Source organism: Phacochoerus africanus, chromosome 9 (assembly GCF_016906955.1).
Source record: "Phacochoerus africanus isolate WHEZ1 chromosome 9, ROS_Pafr_v1, whole genome shotgun sequence".
NCBI classification, from domain to species: domain Eukaryota; kingdom Metazoa; phylum Chordata; class Mammalia; order Artiodactyla; family Suidae; genus Phacochoerus; species Phacochoerus africanus.
Genome location: NC_062552.1, coordinates 7,708,242 through 7,728,605, shown reverse-complemented (window position 1 = coordinate 7,728,605; position 20,364 = coordinate 7,708,242). Strand labels below are relative to the sequence as shown.

Below are 20,364 nucleotides of genomic sequence, written 5' to 3'. Positions count from 1 at the left end.
TTAATCACTGAGCCATGATGGGAACTCCCACCATCATTTCTGAAGATACTCAGCTCCCCTCCTGTGCAGTTCCCAAGCAATCACTGATTTTCTTTTTGTCACATAGATAAGTTTTTATTTTCTGGAACTTCATGAAAATGGAAAAGATTTGGGGTGTGTATGTGTGTGGTATGTATGTATGTATTGGTCTTGCTGCTTTGATGCAGCCTCATCATTTTGAGAATCATCTATGTTGGGTGTGCATCAGTAGTTCATTCCTTTACTTGCTGAGTAGTATTTCATTGTACAACTATATCACAGTTTATCCATTCGCCTGCCACAAATATTTATGTACGAGTCTTTGCATGGGTACATGCTTTTTTTCTTTTGGGTGCCTGCAAGTGGCATGCTGGTTCACATGGTAGGTGAATATTTGTTTTTACCAAACTGCCAAAGTGTTCCCCAGTACGGTTGTGCCATTTTGCATTCTCACTGTCTGCGGTAAGCAGACAGGGACATGCATTTGTGCGTCTGCGTAAGGCCCTACTTGCTTGCAGTCTCCCTGTGCCTCAGCTGTTGCTATGCACAGGCCCAGACGGAATTCAGTCATGGAGTGGGGACTTGATGACGTGGGCAAGGGGAAGTCACTCGAGTTGTTCTAGAAGTGAGCTCGGAGAAGTGCTGTTTGGCAGAGAGTTCAGGAGCCTGGGAAACTTGGAACATCTTCTGGGGGAAAGAAGGACCCTTGGCTGAGAGAATGTCTGTCCTGTGTGGGGGGCGGGGGGTATGGCCAGTGGATGGCCAGAGGGGGCTCCTCCCGAGAATGAAGTTGAGGGCAGCAGCAGCCCCCTTGCCAGGCCTGAGGACAGCACTGTTCTCTCTTGCAGTCCGAATTCTAGGCACCTTGCACAGGTCCTGCTCACTGTGCCGTCTGCTGTCGCTGGGGCCGCTCTCCGTGTCTCCTTCTTCTCAGTTGTTGGCTGTTTGCCTTTTTCTCTGGCTCGCTTTCCAGGCTGTCGGTAAGTGATTCCGGTGAGCACTCGCTCCCTTTTCTCTTCCCCTGTCTGACGAAGTCTTATGTACATAACAGCTCTCAAGAGATGGGGGTTGGATGCATTACGTGCTGCTTGCAATTGGTGTTTCTTAGCTCCGAGGGGATGGTGTCACCTGAGCATGCCCAGCATGCTTCTGCACTTAGACACCCAGGACCCAGCTGTTAACCTCGTTACCCTCGCCTCGCCCTGCTCGCTCATCCTCTGCTAAGGGTTCTTCCTTGATGGACCAGCGCAGTACTCATAGTACCTTTTACAGACCCAGGGTGAACTTGGATTTGTTCTTCCGATGTCATTGTCCTCTTAGGCTGCATCCCCACTATCTGTTAAATACCCCAGAACCACAGAAGTCGTGGTTTTTAGGTTTCTGACCTTCCCAGCCTTGGCTTTGTTTCTGTCTGTTAGGTCACTAGAGACCCTGGCCATCAGCATTTCCCAGCGAGCCATCCCTCTGGGCTTGTGCACATGCTAATGCTTTTCCATCTAAACAGCATCCTGGAGTCTTTTCAAAACTCAGTGATGGGGAGTTCCCATTGTGGCTCAGCAGACTAAGAACTCAGTGTTGTCTCTGTGAGCATGCAGGTTCGATCCCCGGCCTCACTCAGTAGGTTAAGGATCCAGTGTTGCCACAAACTGTGGTGTCAGTCACAGATACAGCTCGGATCTAGCATTGCTGTGGCTGTGGTGTAGGCCGGCAGCTCCAGCTCCGATTTGACCCCTAGCCTGGGAACCTCCCTATGCCACGTGTACAGGTCTAAAAGAGAAAACAAAGCAACAGCAGCAGCAGCAGCTCTTTTTAAGACATCTAAATGAGATTTCCTACCTCTCTGTCTTTTGTTTGTTTGTTTCAGGTGTGCAGTACAATGATTTGGTACTTGCATATATTGCAAGATGACACCACAGTAAGTGTGGTTAACTTCTGTCACCACACATAGTTTCTTTGTCTTGTGATGAGAATTTTTAAGATCTCCTCTCTTAGCAACTTTGATTTATGCAGGAGAGTAATATTTAACTGTAGTCACCATGCTGCACATGGCACCCCCCGACCTAGTTTTTTTTATAACTAAGTGTGGGCACCTTTTGACCCCCTTCACCCACTTCTCCCACCCCCCACCTCTGGGAACCTCCAGTCATCCTCTGTATTTGTGAGTTTGGTTTTTTTGTTGTGTTTCTTTTCCAGTCTACATATAAGCATGATCACACAGTATTTGTTTTTCCTCTGTCTTGCTTATTCACTTATCATGCCCTCAAGATCCATCCGTGTTGTCACAAATGGCAAGCCTTCTTTTTTGCGGCTGAATAGTATTTCCTTCCTCTCTGCTCTTAGAATGTTCCTATAAACACCGCATCATACTTAGGGCACCATCTGAAATCCCTGACGACTTGTCTTTGTGGGGGAAGAAAGGACCATGTCTCATCTGACTTCGTATTTGAGCGCTTAACGTGATGCTGATGCAGAGTGACGTCCAGATAATTGGTTAATGAATCAGTAGATTCGTGACCGAACTAAGTCATTCGTGTTCGTCTCTCATTCTCTGCCCTCTCCTCAGGTCGTCCCTTCTTACTTGTTTTCTCCCCTGAAAATTTCCGCATGATGATAGAAATAATATGAGTTTTGTGACCTTTAGAGTTTTCTTAGACCTGCAGATGGAAAATGGATTTTGGACCCTAGCAAACAAACAAACAGGACAAGTTTAAACACCGCAGGTAGATGTGGCAATGAAGATGTCACTGCTGTTTGTCAGGAGGGCGACCTGTCCGTGGGGTTAACATTCTTTGCTCAGGAGTGAGAGGCCTCGGGACGCATCCGCCCTGATGGCCACGCGGAGATGTTAGGTACCTGGCCTTTCTCGGGTCTGGAGGTCTCCTGAGATGTCCGTCGTGGAAACCGAACGTCGAAACCCTGCTTGAGCCCTTCCACACCTAGTTTAGCCCGGATGCTGTTCACGCGGTATCAGGGAAGAGGAAAGGTCCCAGTACCCTGGTCAGCGAGCAACAGGTGCTGCTAAAGGCTCGTCTTTCATCCTCCTCCTCCTCCTCAGGGTCCCAGGGACCTAAGTCTCCTGCAGATTTCTCTCGGGATCAACATCACGAACAAGGAGCCGTGCAAACGGTGTGTGCCTGTCACCAACGCGCATGTCTTTTCAGATGCTAGCAACGTAATCCTCCTCTTTGGCGCTTATGTTTTCTTTGAGAATAAGATGCTTTTGGCTGTATCCCAGCTCTTGATTGCAGAGAATGTTCTGTGTGAAATTCCTGAGAACTGTCCTACTCAACTGACGTATAGCCGGGGCCCTGTCCACTTGCCCTCAGTCCTGGCCCAAGACCCCTTTCGCAGGAACACGGCGGTGCCCGTCTTCTCTGCCTTTGCCCAAGGAGCTATTCCGGGCCTTTCTAGCAGGGGTGGGGGCACCTGAGCAGGTGTTTTGAGCAGTAGAATAGCAGCCCAGTGCAGAGGGGAGCCAACTCAAGGGGCAGCAGCCGGCCATTCAATCTGCCTTAAGATTCTCAGTGGAAGCTCTCTGCACCCCCCACCTGAATCCTGTTATAGCAGTGGGACCTAACCTGGTGTGCCCCAGGGACACTCTACTGTCATAGCGAGTGGATGCTAGTTTGTGAAAAATGTTTTGAAAACAAAGTAGAAAGGTAATGGGGGAGAAAGCTGTCCCCCTGCTGGAAAAACGAGTCTTTATGGCTTTCCCTTCAGCTCTGTGAAGTCCAGTTGAGCTGAACTGTCATCAGTAATGAAGCCGTGTCCTGCAGGTGTAGACTGTCCCTGCTGTTTGCACGCCACCCTGTCGGCGGCAGCCGTAGAAGTTGCTTGTGGCAAAGCTTATGTCTCTGAGTGGTTTCGCGGGAAAGGGACTGTTCATAACCCTTCAGTGTTTAAAGGTACCAAGTCTGTCTTCCGGCGCTCCTCCTGCCAAAGGAAATGAAAGAGGAATTATTTGCTTCCAGATCCTTCCAGGCTAGTGACCGATGAGGCTGCATGTGCTGGTTGACGGTCCTTAAGTCTCTGCGGGCAAAGGTCGTCAGGGCCAGGACCTTTGGAAGGTCCGTCAGCCATGTATTGTCACCGACTTGTTTTGAGAGAGTCAAAAGAACCCCAGTTAAATCACTTTTCCTTTGTCTTTTCAGGAGCATCTAAAGGCCTTTGATGATGAAATCAATGCTTTTTTGGACAATATGTTTGGACCTCGGGGTGAGTGAGCTGCTTGAGAACTGAATGTGGAGGCGCACGGTTTAGTGAGAGGGGAGTCGGCCGTGTCTGGGGTCCTGGCCTGCCCCCCACCCTCAACCTCCTCCTCCCAGAATGCGCAGAGGCTGCGGGGGGAGCGGGAACAGGAGCAGCGCGTGTGGCGTGTTCCTGCCTCTGGCACCTGTTAGGCCTGCTGCTTCCTCTCCTCCCCAGCCCTGCCCGGTCCCCCACTCCTCACATCCCCCTCCTTCTGCCCCTCCCTGCGGCAGTAGAGTCCCTCTGAGGGCGTCCTCTGCTCCCAGCCCTTCCTCCCTCACCCGTCACTCTGACCTCGGCAGGGCCTCCCTCCACCTTGTCTGCTTCTTTCTCGTCATTTATTAAATGTCAGCTGGAATAATATGATAAAAGCCTACATCCCATTATGTGGTCCTTTAGCTTAAAGCTCAGCAGTGTCAAGTTCCCCGGTGGCTCAGGGGGTTAAGGATCCAGTATTGTCACTACTGTGGCGCTGGTTCGATCCCTGGCCTGGGAGCTCCTGCAGGCCACGGGCGCAGCCAGAAAAAACCCCGTGTCTTCCCCGTGTCCTCAGGATCTAAGCCAAGTGCCGCAGCGCGGACCACGCACCCCGGCGTGGTCCAGCCCCGGCTGCCTCTCTGACGGCCAGCGCCCCTCTCCTCTCTCTCCAGACACCTTGGGCCTCCTCGAATCTGTAAAAGTCTTTCCTGTGCTCTTCCGTCCCCATCGGGTCCCACCCCCTCCCTCGACCCTGTCATCTCCTTCTCATGCAGCAGGTGTCGGCTGGACGTCACCCTCGCAGATGAGCTGTCCCTGACCGGCTGGCAGAGCCCTGCCCGCTAAAGCCAGCCTCGTCTCACTCTCTCTCAGCCTCTGGCTGTTTCCTTCGCTCACTTTATTAATAGCTTTTTCTCCCGCGAGGGCGGCAACCAGGACTGCTCTCTCCTGGGCGTATTACAGTCCTAGGAGCCTCTGAGGCGCCATCTATTTTGCAAACAAGTGAATACATTCTCAACAGCGTGTGTGGTTTCCTCGAGCCTTGCTGGGTCACAGAGCTGGAAAATCCCCCGTTGTCTCCTCACCGTTATTGTGTGTGTGTGGCGGGGGGGGGAGAGATGAGGTTTTCCTGTTTCTCAGAATCTTGAAACAGAATCACGGAGGGGATTTAGACCACGCCCCAGTTTCTGCAAGGCTCGTCGCCTGTTGTCCCAGTGAGTGAGTGACTGTAGAGCCTTAGTGGAATGACACTCCGAGGTTGTACAAGAGCTTTGAAAATAGGAGTGTTCACACTGCCTTTGGCTTTTGCTCTGTTTTCCATTGTATCTCTGTGATCACCCTGCGGGGCAGGCAGCGTGGGATGCCCGGAGCTCGCCACCTGCTGTATCCGACATGTTCTCTGCCTGAGCCTTAGTGGGTAGCATGGAGGGCATTGGGCTTCTGGGTGACCAGCTTTCAACTTGACCTTTCCACCAGAAAGTTAACCCGCAGTGCTCCGAGCCAAGGTCACACAGAACTTTGCTGTCAATACAATCACTGTGACCTGGAACTACACGGATTGGGGATTAGTTAAGGATAGGGTTGCAGTTGTTTGCTCAGCTTTGGTCACTTTTATGGAAGTTTCCTTTGTAGCAGGCAGCCTATAGGTGGACAGTCACGGCCGGGCCAGGTGACCTCCCCGGTGGCAGGGCATCTGGCCGTGAGGCGTCCTCTTCCCCTCTGAGAAAGTGGTGCACGTGTAAGTTGTCTGGCAGGCCACCTGCTAAACTTAGAGGTGTCCCCAAGCCTGTGGTGACTTTATCTACGCCACGTTGGTACCATCAGGAGAGATTGTTGTGGGCACGCACGTGACTCAGACACAGAGCTAACTTCTCAAGTCTCAAAGATAATATTACAAATATTTGTTCCCAGCTTTTTTTTTTTTTTGTCTTTTTAGCACCACCCCTGCGGCATATGGAAGTGCCCAGGCTGGGGGTCAAATCGGAGCTATATCTGCAAAAGCTACACCACAGCTCACGGCAATGTGGGATCCTTAACCCACTGAGTGGGGCCAAGGATCAAACCTGCATCCTCATGGATGTTATGTTGGGTTCTTAATCTGCTGAGCCGCAATGGGAACTCCATTTTAACCCCTTCTTATAAGGACATCGATTACCACCCAGGGCCCACCTCATCTTAATTTGTTTACATCCTCAAAGACCTGATTTCCAAATAAGATTAAATTCACACATACCGGGAGTTGGGACTTGAGCACATCTTTTTTTGGGGGGGGGGGTAGCTCACAGTTCAACCCCTAACACCGTCACAAGAGGTAGGGTAGCCATTGAGAGCCAGTTATTTCTCTTTTTACACAGTTTTTCTCAGTCACAAGCGGGAGAATACCACCTGTAGGATGGATTTGTCTTTGACCTTGACTGGTGGTAGCATCATGGATGATTGCATGTGTCCAGACTCATCAGATTGTACACATTAAGTATGGGCAGGATTTTATGTATCAGTTACAGCTTCATAAAGTTGTTAAAAATAATATCAGGAGTTCCCGTTGTGGCTCAGTGGTTAATGAATCCAAGTAGGAACCATGAGGTTGTGGGTTCAATCCCTGGCCTTGCTCGGTGGGTTAAGGATCCGGCGTTGCCGTGAGCTGTGGTATAGGTTGCAGATGCAGTTCAGATATGGCGTTGCTGTGGCTGTTGGTGTAGGCCGCCGGCTACAGCTCCGAGGAGACCCCTAGCCTGGGAACCTTCATATGCCACGGGAGCGGCCCTAGAAAAGGCAAAAAGACCAAAAAAAAAAAAATCCTCTATAGAATTAGATTGAGAATTTTAAGTAAGTTAATACACGTACAAACCTTTGTAACAATGGGTGGCACAAAATCAGTGCTCAGTAAATGTTCATTACGGTGGTATGGTAGCCATGAGAATAATGTAAATTGTGAAATGGTAATTGTGTTGTTGTGCACACAGGGAGCTGTCATTACGAAAGAGCAGTGGCAGGTGGCTCCCTTCACGGGGCCGGGCCTTGACCTGGCACAAGAGGATCCGTCGGCTTAGAGGGGAACGCGAGGAAGGGGCACGTTGCACACAACCTTTTTTTTTTTTTTAAACGGAGCTTTATTTATTTCCTGAGGTTTTATTGAAGTAGAGCTGGTTGGCAAGGCTGTGATAATTCCTGCTGTGCAGCGAAGTGAGTCAGCCATGCACATACACAAATCCATCCCCTTTCAGAGTCTTTTCACTCGGCACAACCTTTTATGGCAGATAATGATGAGCAGTTGTGTGAAGGGTAATGTCGTGGGTGGGTGGCACAGATGCCCCTTTCTTACCTTTTCATCTCCGTCACAGATGGGCAAAGTGGACAGAGGAAGTGGCTGTCCAGAGCTTGAGCAGACACCTTCCTCGAGGAAACGGCGCTCTGCGGGGGGGGGGTGGGGTGTGAAGAGGCAGGGGGTGGGGGGGACGGGGCTGGGGGAGCAGAACGTGGGCAGGGACTGTGTGGGTGGCTGGGGGGACCAGGAGCAGGGAGGAACCAGCTCCTGCAGCTCTGTTTACAGAGCTCAGAAACAGCAGCATTCTGGGCCAAATCGTTTTCTCTGTAGACAACAACAAAAAGGAGCAGAACAGAGAACAAAAATCATTTTGTGCCCAAGTTATTTTCTTTATTTTCATTGTTATTATCTTTGGTCACACTTGCCCCATGCAAAAGTTCCTAGGCCAAGGATTGAATCCACGCCACAGCAGCGACCCACCCTCCAGCAGTGACAGCACCAGATCCTTAACCTGCTGAGCCACCAGGGAACTCCCCAAGTTATTTTTGAATTAGTAACTATAGTGTAGGTCTACTATGTGTGTTTCATTCAGGTTTTAAATCTTCACTCTCCAGAGTAAGGGGCACTGGTGTCCAGGTTCTGGCCTCATGACAGTTTATCTTTTTGGTCTGTGATCAGGTTTGGGTCCTTGGTTTGATTTTTCTGCTTTCAGTTCTGAATCCTCGGCTCTGAGGCTCTGCCTTTGCCATCTCTAGCTTCTCCTGCTTGGCCTACTGTAATCCCACTGCTCTCTTTGTTCCAGCCAAACTGCGAACCATCCCTGATGTACGCTCGGTGATCCGAAGCAAATTCCAGGGAGTGTGGGTTTTAGGAATTAGACCCCCGTGTCCATGCGCCTCTCTCCCGCCCACTCACAGCCTCTCCTCGGGAGGCAGGTTAATCGGGCCGAGAGTCTTGTGAATTCCACTCCCGGCTCAGCCACCAACTGCTGTGTGCGGCCTTCTGCAAGTACAGATGCTTTCTGAACTGAGTTTACATCTCTAAAGTGGCATGACAGGCTTCATGTTTGTTGAGTTAGAGGAAATGCAGTCACCGTTCCAAAGTTGGACCCTCGACTGTTGCTGTTACTTCCACTTCATTGCTTGTCGTTGTCACTCAGGCCAGCGTTCAGCTTAAGCCCTGTTTGCTCCATGGAACCTTGTGTCACGATTTGGTCCCCACTGGTTTCCTGGACTGAACTAGCACCCAGGTCCCGCTTGCCTCTGCCTGGCCAGTGGGCCCCCGTGCTGCCCTGGTGGGTACAGACCCGCCATCTGTGGTGCGGTCCCACCACGCATGCAGGCTGCTCCTCAGCTGCTTACTGTGTTTCTTTGCAGATTCTCGAGTCAGAGGGTGGTTCATGCTGGACTCCTACCTTCCTACCTTTGTGCTCACTGTCTTGTACCTGCTTTCCATATGGCTGGGCAACAGATTCATGAAGAGCAGACCTGCCCTCTCCCTCCGGGGGCTCCTCACCTTCTATAATCTGGGAATCACGCTTCTCTCCGCGTATATGCTGGCAGAGGTAAGTGTTCGCGCAGCCAGAGCTGGAGCGAGGAGCCGAGGGGGTCTGGAGAAGCAATTCCTCTGCTGTCAGGACTGTCCTTGACTGGCAAGAACCTCCTCCAGCGTCTGATAGCATTCCTTCCCAAAGTCTAGAAGGCTTTGCTTCTAACTTGAACTATTTCTGTAGTCTTTAGTCTCTCATTGTAACTTAAAATCACAACGTGGATTTGAACGGTCCTTTAAAAATCATACACGTTCCTCATTTTATAGGCTCAGAAAAGTTACCTGGTTTGCCTGAGAATAGACAGCTATTGAGGAAGAGTATTTTTAAGGTTAACTATCAAATGCACTTTGTTGAACGGAGATGCAGATGTGCTGTCCCTTGAAGGAGACGCCCTGCTTTTGAGGACACTTCGTCCTCAGGACTGGCTGCTGGAGGCCTGGCGTGACAGCCAGCCCAGCCCAGCCCAGCCTTTGTGCCAAAGCAAGTCATTTTCACAAGAAAAGGAACACGTTAACAATTGCCCTGCCTGACAACCAAAGGCCACTGTCCTTTTCTCCAAGAGAAAATCGAAGTGTTAAATGAGCCTGCGTGAGAAAAGAGAACTGAAAGCATAGCAATGTCGTTTTAGGGAAAAGTTAGGATAAATTCAAATCATTCATGGACATTATCGATGGCTGATAATCAATAGCACCTTCCTGGTGTCCTCAGAGTCTAAGCGAAAATAAATTCTCGCCGAAAATACAAGCCCTCTCACCCAGAGAGTTTAATCTGTGCCTTAGTCTAATGTGCACTGTTCTAGCAGTGGCGGCGAATAACCACTGTCTGGAATGACTGTGGTGAAGCTGTGGTCTTTTAGGATCAGAGAGCAGGAGATGGGCCTTGGGGTCAGGAAGGCTGTGCTGACGGCTCTAAAATTGTGTCACTAGGTGCGCCCTGCCTCACCAGGACTCTCAAGGGGAATTTTTATTTTAGGTTCCCTAGCGGGTGAATTGTAGTTCACTGCACGAGCTTGCAAGGTAGCGACATAGGGGTGGGTTTCTCCTTCCTATAACAAAGGAACAGTCACCTGTCCCTGGGTGGTTCTCAGAAGGGGCAAGTGCGTCCAAAGGGCCAGCCAGAAGGCCTGAGCACGGGGAAGTGCTAATCCTGCTGGAAGTGCTGGTGCAGTGGAGGCAGAGCCCCGACCTCAAGTGTCAGCTCTCCGCGCTCAGTAACCGTAGAGGCGTCAGGCTCAGGACCGCAGGCAGCTTAGCATTGCCATGGAGCTGGATGTCTGTCCTTCCCTCGCTCCTGCGTGGGAGGAGGGGCAAGCACCTGCTCCGTTAGGCCGGGTTGGTCAGGTGTGGTTTCTCGCCTCGAAGAGCTCACCGACCAGCACGGGTAGCAGGTGGTCGCTGCAAAGGGGCCTTGTCAGCCTGCAGGTGGACATGAGTCACCATCGGCGGGAAGCAGAATGACGGTTTGGTGTTTGAACAGCCACGTCCACGGCTCGTCTTTCAGGAAGCGCCTCTGCACGGAGCTCGCCGTCGGCTGAGTTGGGCTCCTGCTCACCCGCTGTCTCTTTCCCCCACTGTCCATCCCTGGCTTCACAGCCACCGGCCTTGTGGCCTCCAGCCTTCTAACCGTAACCTCTTTGAGGGCCCAGGGCTTCTCTCTGGCGCCGTCGGGGGTGGACTCTAGCCAACAGACAGCTTTCCCCAACCTTGCCAACCCGTTGCTCCCAGGCGTAGGCCAGGAAGCCGCCCCTGGGGTTACTGACCCTCCCGCAAACACGCCCCGAGGCCGTGGGCCGCGCAGACTGCATCTGGGCCCCGTGCGAGGGGGAGCGAAGCCTCTCTGCGGAGGTGCTGTGATGAGAGGGAGCAGGGCAGGGAAAGACCTGGGGAGCGGCTGGTGCAGGAGCCGCAGGCATGGAGGCCTGGAAGCAGCAGCAGGCTTGAGCTGTCGAAGAGTGGAAAAGAAGCAGTGCGGCCAGGACCACGGACGGAGGACCGAGCCACTGCCAGGTGGCAGGTGGCAGATTACCTAGGGCCTAGACGGGAATTTGGCGGCTCTTCTAAGTGTAGCGAAGAGTCATTGGGGGATCTTAATGGGGGAGGGTATCATCTCCCTTTTTTAAATAGGTTATTCTGGCTGCTCCATGGACAAGGGACTCAGAGTGTGTTGGGAGGCGGGAGTAGAAGCAGAGGGTCCTTTTAGGAAAGGAGTACGGTACTAGGGTCAGCAGATGCGAGCAGGCTTGGATTAAGGTGGTGGCGACGGGGAGGAGCCACTGGCTTCTAGACGTACTTTGGAGCAAGTCAGCCCATACCTTTGTAACTCTCTGTGGCAGCCTGATTTCCTTTTCTTCAGCACGTGGATTGGATGGTTCCTGGAACCTTCCCAGCCAGGGGGTTAGGAAGGGTCCGGGATGAGGCAGACAGAGCGTCCGGTGGCTTGGCTGCCTGCGCCTGCTGTTTAGTTTGTCAGATAGTCCTGTGGCGGTGCCAGGGGGAGGGGACAGCCTGGATACATCTGACTAAAGCAGGTGCCATGGGGTAACGTAACAGATGACCCGCCCTCTCCCACGGCTGCGTTGTCACTGAACAGTAGATGCTGGAGCGCCTACTGCGGAGCTACAGCCTGCCCATGGAGGCTTTTAATTACTCTTGCTGCACAAAGTTAAGCAACTTTATTTTGAAAAATGCACACAAAAAACTTACACTTTTAGGTATTCCTGAATCCCTGTGGCCTGTCACCGGTTCCTACTTGAGAACCAAGCACATAACACTTGGGAGTGGGGGTTCTGGGGGTGACTTGATTTGTAATAGACCCTTCAGGCAAGCTCAGTCTCTTTTGCTTTCACCGGATTCATTTTTCCGGATATTCTGTAATTATCATGATGTTAATTGAAAGGTGTTTTGTTGGAAGGAAAGAGGAGTAAATAAGGACAGTAGAGAAAACAACGGTTCTAAGACATTTGCAGTATGTTTAATAGTTCATCTCATCTTAATGCTCAATTCACTTACCCCTGTTCCTCGCCAGTTTGTGTGTTTTAACAGATCTGTACCTTTATACATTTCTGATAGGCCACAGAGAATTGCAGGCTCTCATATCCAAACTCCTTGTCTAGAAGACCTGAATCCAATCATTGTTCTACCACTTTCTAGCCGTGGGCTCCTGAATAATGCACTCATCACACAGTTATTGAGCACTTTTTCCTGCCAGGCATTGGATGAAGAACCGTAGAGGCAGAGATGAGCAAAAAGGGGACGCAGAGACTTTATAGAGCTTTCTGTTTTTTGAGCATAATGATGACATTAATCAATTATGATCACACAAATGACAGATGACCATGTAGCATCAATACAATGAAGAAAATGATTTAACCTTTCTGAGCCCTGGTTTTCATATCTATAAAATGGTAATAAGTAGTTCATAAAATTGAGATTATCAAGTAAGATAAATATTATATATAAGGCAATATAAAGTGTTAAGATTTTAGTGTAGTTTCTTCACATTTTTTTACATTTAATTCTACATCTTGTAGGACATATGATGAGATAAAGTTCTTACATTAAAATACTTTGTTACTCAGATGATAGCCAAATTCTGGTTTTGGTGGATGTAATGATTCAAAGTAAATTATGTTAACTGAGGAATGTAACCATTAGTATCAGTTTAACAGCAAGAATTAGATCCTTTGATGACTTGGGGATAAGATCAAGCCAGGCTCAGTGTGGGAAGAACTCAATCTTGAGTAGATGCCAATCAGAAACTTGAATGGGAAATTTAGTTTTTGTCCATATTCTTGCATTGATTTTTTTTTTTCCCCTCTCCTTTCTTGTTTCTCTGGCAGCTTATTCTCTCCAGTTGGGAAGGAGGCTACAACTTACAGTGTCAGGATCTAACCAGTGCAGGGGAAGCCGACATCCGGGTGAGTCAACCGTCTGTAACCATTTGCCACTGCAAAGGAGAGAAGGCTTGCTTTCTCCTTGCAGGTGGGAGGTGGAGGCTGGGGTAGCTGAGAAAGGGTCTGCTGCCGTCCTCTAGGAAATACTCACCTGGGGCGCAGACCCACTGAATCCCGGCACATCCACGCAGGGCATCCCTTTGCAAAGTGGACTGACTGAAGGTGACCACTGTCCTGTTACAGAAGAGGCTCCAGGATGTAGCTGAGTGGAAAAAGGCAACCCACAGGCCGTGCTTGTAGTACAGTGCCTTTTGCGCAAGAAATGATATGAGTGTGTACTTGCGGATGTTTTTAAAAAGAAACAGTGGCAGAATAAACCAATAAGCTAACAAAATGGTTTTTGGTGGGTGGTGGGGGGGAACAAGGCAGAGGGGAAAGGAATGGAGCCTGGGCTGCTCTGAATGTACCCTGTCTTTTATCTGATCTCAGAGCCATTAGATGTTTTATGTTATTATAAAACAAATTTGAAAAGAATGCAAGGCAGTCTCCCCCCAAAATCTTGGAAATAAACTAAAATTAATACACCCATATATTGTTGACTTAACCACCAAAAGATTTATGTCAAGTGACTTTAAAACACAGAGTTTTGCCTGCACATCCCTAGTGAGGGGCATTTAACAGCCTTCAGCAGTTCGAGAGCCTGCTATTATTAATAAAAATATTGGTATTGCTTTTTGTGAGATGCTTGTAGGTACACTTAGGATAAAGTACATAATGTAATATTACAACTAATTTGAAACAAGGAAAATTTAAAAATTAAACTAAAACTCAGTTATTACAGATTCACATTGGAAATATCAGAATTAACATTATTCTTTTTTTTTCTTTTTTAGAGTAACTGCACCTGCAGCATATGGAGGTTCCCAGGCTAGGGGTCCAATTGGAGCTACAGCTGCTGGCCTACACCACAGCCACAGCAATGCGGGATCCGAGCCACATGCGACCTATAGCACAGCTCACGGCAACGCCGGATCCTTAACCCACTGAGTGAGGGCAGGGATTGAACCTGCATCCTCATGGATACTAGTCAGCTTTGCTTCCGCTTGCCACGACGGGAACTCCTTAACTTTATTATAACAAATGTGTTTTTTAGCTCTGTCTACAGAAAAGGCCTGGTTAGAATCTGACAACCCAGCAGTGAGTACCCAGATGGCTCTCTCTATATACAGTTCACCAGAAGGGTTTAGGGCTCCAGGAGATCTGGCTGACTCCTAGTTTGGGGTGGGAAGAAGCCTGGATGTGACGGAGGAAGCCCAGAAGCTGTCCAAGACCACTAGGGTCCCGGCAGGAAAATCTGAAAGCCACCTCGAAGGGACTCCCACAGCAGGGGGACAGTGCGAGCATCAAAAGGAAGCTGACATCAAGTTTATTTTAAAAAACATGAGTTTAAAATACTTTAAAACATCATTGCTACCTTTTGAAGGTTGTTAGAACACCAACTCATTCTAGAAAAAGAAAATTAAAGGGAAGCATTTATCTTACCTCTCCTATGTAAGTTTCCAAATAGCTAAAGATGAAGTCTTCTCTTTAGAAGAAAAAAATGCCCAAGTATGAAGAGAATTTGAAAATCACCATTTTGCAACTTGTGGTGAAATAATGGATCCAGACAGCAGCCATCTGTAAATGATAAAACTACTGGGTGAAAGTGGAACGGAAACTTCGTAATGACTGGTCATTAACACTCAAGCTCACTGTTCATCTGCGTATCAGTAGCACAGCCAAAAATTAGGTCCTTCTTGATGTGATTCTGTCGGAAGTACATGGAACCGTGTATGAAGTCTGCTTGACCGTTGAGCTACCTGAGTTTGACTCATGCAGGTCCACTCATATGCAGAATGTTTTCAATACTAAACACTACTGTATCATACAGCCCGTGGGAATTGTGCTGGGGGAGGGCCGACTGTAAGTTACACGGATTTTCAGCTGTGCATCAGGTCAGCACCCTAGTCCCTTGCCTTGTTCAGGGTCCAACTATATTCTTGTAAACAACACTAGGAAGAAACAGTCATCCAAATCCATGATGCTAGGAGTTCTGCACATCTGGTCTAGTTTAAGAAATAAAAAGGGGAGCGAGGAAAGGGAACTGATACTGATGAGAAGAAACTTAGGAACCACAGCAAACAAATGGAAGCTGGATGCTGTTTGGATTGTGATTTAAGCAAACCAACTATAAAAAGATATTTTGAGAAAATCAGATGGATTCGAACATGGACTGGGCTATTAGATATTAAAGTATTGTTAATTTTATTAGATATCATATAGTGTTTTGGTGGTTATGTTAAAAAGTCTCCCTAGCTAAAAGAAGTTGTTATAGATAAGACAGTTTATGTTACACTCCCCCCCCAAATGGTGGGAAATAGAATTGATTCCACAATTGGAATTGTATTGAAAATTTTAAAGTTCAGTGATAACCCGAGTGTTTGTATTACTTACTCTTCCTGTGAATATTTGAAGATGTCCATGATAAAAAACATGGGCTACTGATAAAAGACAATAGAATCCTTTTTTTTTTTTTTTCCTTTAATCTTTTTATGGCCGGACCTTGCTACCTATGGACATTCCCGAGCTGGAGGTTGAATCAGAGCTGCAGCTACCGGCCTATGCCACAGCCACAGCAACACCAGATCCAAGCTGCATCTGCAACCTAAACCACAGCTTGCAGGGACGCTGGATCCTTAACCCACTGGGCAAGACCAGGAATTGAACCCACATCCTCACAGAGACAACATTAGGTCCTTAACCCATTGAGCCACAACAGGAATCCCAGAAACCTTTTAATTCAGAATTGAAGATGTGCATTTTTAAACATCTTCAAAGCCGTAATATGAAAAGTAAGATACATGGATTTCTCTACAGCCATTTCGTTTCTAATATATCATCGCAGCCTGGTACAATTTGGGACACCATACAGTTCTCGGAAAGTCATTGTTGTGTGTATTTATGGTTTAATTTTTTTTTTTTTTTTTTTTTTTTTTGCTTTTTAGGGCTACACCTGTGGCATATGGTGGTTCCCAGGCTAAAGGGTCAAATTCAGAGCTACAGCTGCTGGCCCACGCCACAGCCACAGCAACACAGGGTCCTTAACCCAGTGAGCGAGGCCAGGGATCTAACCCGAAACCTCATGGTTCCTAGTCGGATTCATTTCTGCTGTGCCACAGCGGGAACTCCCCGGTTTAATATTTTTGAAGGTTAATTACTCCCCAAACATTAAGATAGATGCCACCACACCTTTTTTATGATTGTCGTCTTGGGAACTAAATAGTAGCATTAAACTCTGATTTCAGAGTTCCTCTTGTACAGAATGTTAGTGCTGAGAGCACAGGGCCTTTCATGAAAGTGCCCTCTGGGATGGGACTGGGAGGCGGGAAGGTGGCTGTGACCTACTGCCTGGGTGGTGGCAGGGGGGAAAGAGTCACACAAGTCAGTCAGGGGCTTCTCTGGGGTGGCCTGATGTTTAAGGGACAAAATGTGAACATTAAAGGAATAGAGAGAAATTAAAACAGTGTGACAGTAGCAGTGACCTGTAGTGACCTCCTGAGCGCTGGACCCTGGGCAGAGGCCAAGGGGAAGGTCTCGGCCTGAGTGGGAGAGTTGTTACGCTGACCACACACGCCATCCTGGTTGCTGGCAGTGGAGGCATGAAGCGATTGCGGACCAGCGGAAGGAACTTTTCTTTTGTCTTTTAGGGCCACACCCGAGGTGTGTGGAGGTTCCCAGGGTAGACGTTTAATCAGAGCTTTAGCTGCCGGCCTTCGCCACAGCCACAGCAGCACCAGGTCCGAGCTGCATCTTCAGCCTACACCACAGCTCACAGCAATGCCGGATCCTTAACCCACTGAGCAAGGCCAGGGGTCGAACCTGCGTCCTCATGGATACTAGTCAGATTCATTTCTGCTGAGCCACAACGGGACCTCTGGAAGGAACAGTTGATTCAGCCTGAGGAAAGCAAGGAGTCTTGGTTCCAGAGCAGGGTGGCATCTGAGAGGGCTGTGACCAGGCCGATGGGTTCTGTGGCAGATGTGGGGGGGCGGGGTGCGCTGGTCATAGGGGGAGAGCGCCAGGCACTGGGGGCGGGGCTCCAGGGGACGATGTGACCCCTTGACCGCACAGGACACCCGGGCTGTGCTTGGAGGAGGGTAGTGGACTTGGCCACCCTCCCCGGCCCGGGAAGATCCCGCATCAACCAAGGAATCCCAGGCGTGGTCCTGTGGGTCAGAGCAGGGCCCTGATCAGGTGGTGCATTTTGGGAAGCTCAACGGCTTTCGCTAGAGCCGGCTGGGCTGCGGGGAATACGGGGAAGCTGGAGGCAAAGATGCCAGTGAAGATGCTCCTCGGCTGGTTTGGGAGCCAGGCGGGCTGGTGAGGCTCAGACGGGGCATCGTCACGGCTCACCTTGGCTTCGTCCTGTTCTACATTTCCTAGGTGGCCAGGGTGCTGTGGTGGTACTACTTCTCCAAATTAATAGAGTTCCTGGACACGATTTTCTTTGTGTTGCGGAAAAAAACCAGTCAGATTACCTTCCTTCACGTGTACCACCATGCTTCGATGTTTAACATCTGGTGGTGTGTGCTGAACTGGATCCCGTGCGGACAGAGTAAGTAACTGCGTCCGTCTTGGAGCTCCAGGTACCGGGTCTCCCGTACTGAGCTGTGCCACTCGGCTCAGGAGAGGGACGGGGGCCTGGCCCTGCCTGCCTGTCACCGGGGAAGCCCACACTTGGTTTTTGGTCTTTGAGCCTGGCAAAATCTTTGAGTATTATGTTAAATTTTAGAAGTGTTTTCTCTCCATGCACCAAATGTCCTATGGCCAGAAGCATGTCCCCCAGCTGGAGCAGCTTTGCTCCCTTACCTGGGGCTATAGAAATAAATACAGCGCCTTCCAGTCATCCTTAGCTGTGATAAGATTGAGTCCTGTCAACTTTCAGGGCTGCTTTTTCCATTCAGATAAATTAGTCATGTCGTTATGACGCACCAGAGCCATGGCTTTCAATTTTTTTTTTTACTGAGAACTCAGTAAGAAATATATTTTATATCATAACCCAGTGCATATGAATGCATTTTACCTGAGACAAAAATTTCATGAAAGACTATTTAGCCTGGCTTTGTGTGCTGCACTTTGAAAAAAATTCTACTTCGTTTTTTTTTTCAAAAAGCTGATAACTCTCATCTCATTGATGTCACGATTGACTAGTAGTTAAGACTTAAGTTTGAGAAACACTGAGCTAGAGAAAACAGTACTTCAGTATTTGATATTTATTGTCCTGTATCCAAGAATCTAAGAGTATCCTAATGAAAAATCAGAATAAGTAAAACTTGAGTCAAAATGATTTTGTCCTAGAATTTAAGATCTTGTAGAGATGATATTAAAAACAACAACAACAAAAACCCCAGGGGTACTTGGAATATATCAGTGACTATGGAGATGCAATATTTAAACTCCACTGTGAGGAGGTTGCTGTGGGCAGAAAGAGAAGCTTTCGCGTCTCTCCTAGACTGACAGACTCCGGGTTGCATTTAGTTATTAAGACTATACGAGACTTATGCTATGATCAGAAAATAGACCTGCGACACCAGAGGACAGTTGTCAGGGTGAAGTATTTTGATTTTCAACGGTTTCATTAACAAATCACAAAAGCATCTAAAAGTCAGTCTTAATAATCACTGTGTAAAGACATTTCATCCATAGGAATTCTGCATGTGGCAATTTCTGTTCAATCTAGAATATTATAAAATGATAAGCAGCAATTCTTATATTTTTTTATCAATTGCTGGAAATGAAAACTCAGGTTGGTAAAGAAATACTGTTAATATTGGGCTGCCTGGTACTCTGAAACTCTGGTTGTGTTTGCATATAAATTCACCGCCTTGATGAGTTACTCCAGCCAGTGTTGAAGGATTGGTGGTGCAGTTCCTCTTGCGGTTCCTAACCCGTCGATTTTCATTGATCTGTCAGGCTCACAACTCTGGGATCGGGAGTCCAGGCAGGAGAATTTAAATTCGTTAACCAGCACATGTGCAGTGCCTTCTAGTTTATATAGTGCTACCTCATTTAATCCCATCTCTACCTTAACAGGTAATTATTTTACCCATTTTCCAGAAGAGGAGATTCAAAGTAACACATCCAAGGGATCAGAGCACTGCCTCTCTCCTCTCCCACAGGGTCATAGCTCATAGACCAGCCGCCCGGGTCCCAGCTGACACAGCCTTCTCTCTGTTCTGAGCCCTTTACTTTATTGATTTGTGTGCTCCTTACAGCAGCCAGTTCTGTTTCCGTCTCTGGTATCTCACCTCTTGCAGCTCAATCCTTTTGACCCTTAGTTGACCCAGCGTAGAACGTGGCCCTGGATGCCTGGTTTCCTGCAACATGATTCACTCACGTCGATGACAGAACATTTCCTGAAGGTGATAGCGGGGGCCAGCGGAGCGCTAGGCACAGCTCAGCACAGCGGTGTCCTAGAACTCCTAGACCTTCCTGGTCCTCGGAGTCCATGAGGTGACCCAGCTCCTGGCAAGGTCCCCAGACCCACCTGTCCTCAGCCTGCTGGACCTTCCCCAGCATTTCCTGTTCCAGGTCCCTTCCAGGTAGATTTTATTTACTTTGTTTTGAAGAGCAATTACATTTTCCTCGACTCCATAGCCCTCTGTCCAGCCATGTACTGAAGGCTCGATCTTTTTTTTTTTAAAATATATAATGATTTTGATTTTTTTTGAAGGCTCTCTTTCTACCGTCAGAATGGCTCATCAGAGATTTCGCTAAGCAAACACGCTTTCTCAAAGGAATTCTGCCACAGGCGTTAAGCTAACAGTTTTCTCCCCGGTTAGCTGATGGTAATGACAGTAGAGCCTTTGCAAGTTACAGGGGTTACCTGTTTGGTTGGCACCCTGACTGAAAAACAACCCCGGTGGAGTCCCTCTATCCAGGGGACTTGGGCCAAATCCTGGAGTAATGGCAGGAGAAGAGGGCGAATTGATCAGTGAGGATTTGTTAGGGCCATGCTGTTATTTGGCTTCAGTTATGTACAGGAAGACTATTACCCGACAAAGAACGAGCAGTCCTCCTTTCGAGAAGAGTAATTTTGTGTACTGTGCTTTTCTAGGTTTCTTTGGACCCACACTGAACAGCTTTATCCACATTCTCATGTACTCCTACTACGGCCTCTCTGTGTTTCCATCCATGCACAAGTATCTGTGGTGGAAGAGGTACCTCACGCAGGCCCAGCTGGTACGTCGCCCCGTGGGCTCTCTTGTCCGTGGGCAGCACCTGCCTGTTCTCAGCCCGGCCCCAGGGGGCAGAGCTTTGCTGTGTGTGTGAGATGAGGCTGCCCGTCTTCTCCAAAAACAGACTTTTAAGAGTGAC

The 20,364-nt window shown here is 48.7% G+C and overlaps 1 protein-coding gene across 1 annotated transcript in view; it reads left to right on the top strand.

The window, feature by feature from the left end:
* Positions 1–20,364, top strand: part of ELOVL2 (ELOVL fatty acid elongase 2) — a 76,835-nt gene that overhangs the window by 37,289 nt on the left and 19,182 nt on the right. The window contains exons 2-6 of the mRNA XM_047797132.1: positions 4,170–4,233; positions 8,884–9,071; positions 12,895–12,972; positions 17,431–17,602; positions 20,105–20,229. Of these exons, the coding sequence (XP_047653088.1) occupies positions 4,170–4,233; positions 8,884–9,071; positions 12,895–12,972; positions 17,431–17,602; positions 20,105–20,229 (627 nt within the window). The remainder of the gene's footprint in view (positions 1–4,169; positions 4,234–8,883; positions 9,072–12,894; positions 12,973–17,430; positions 17,603–20,104; positions 20,230–20,364) is intronic.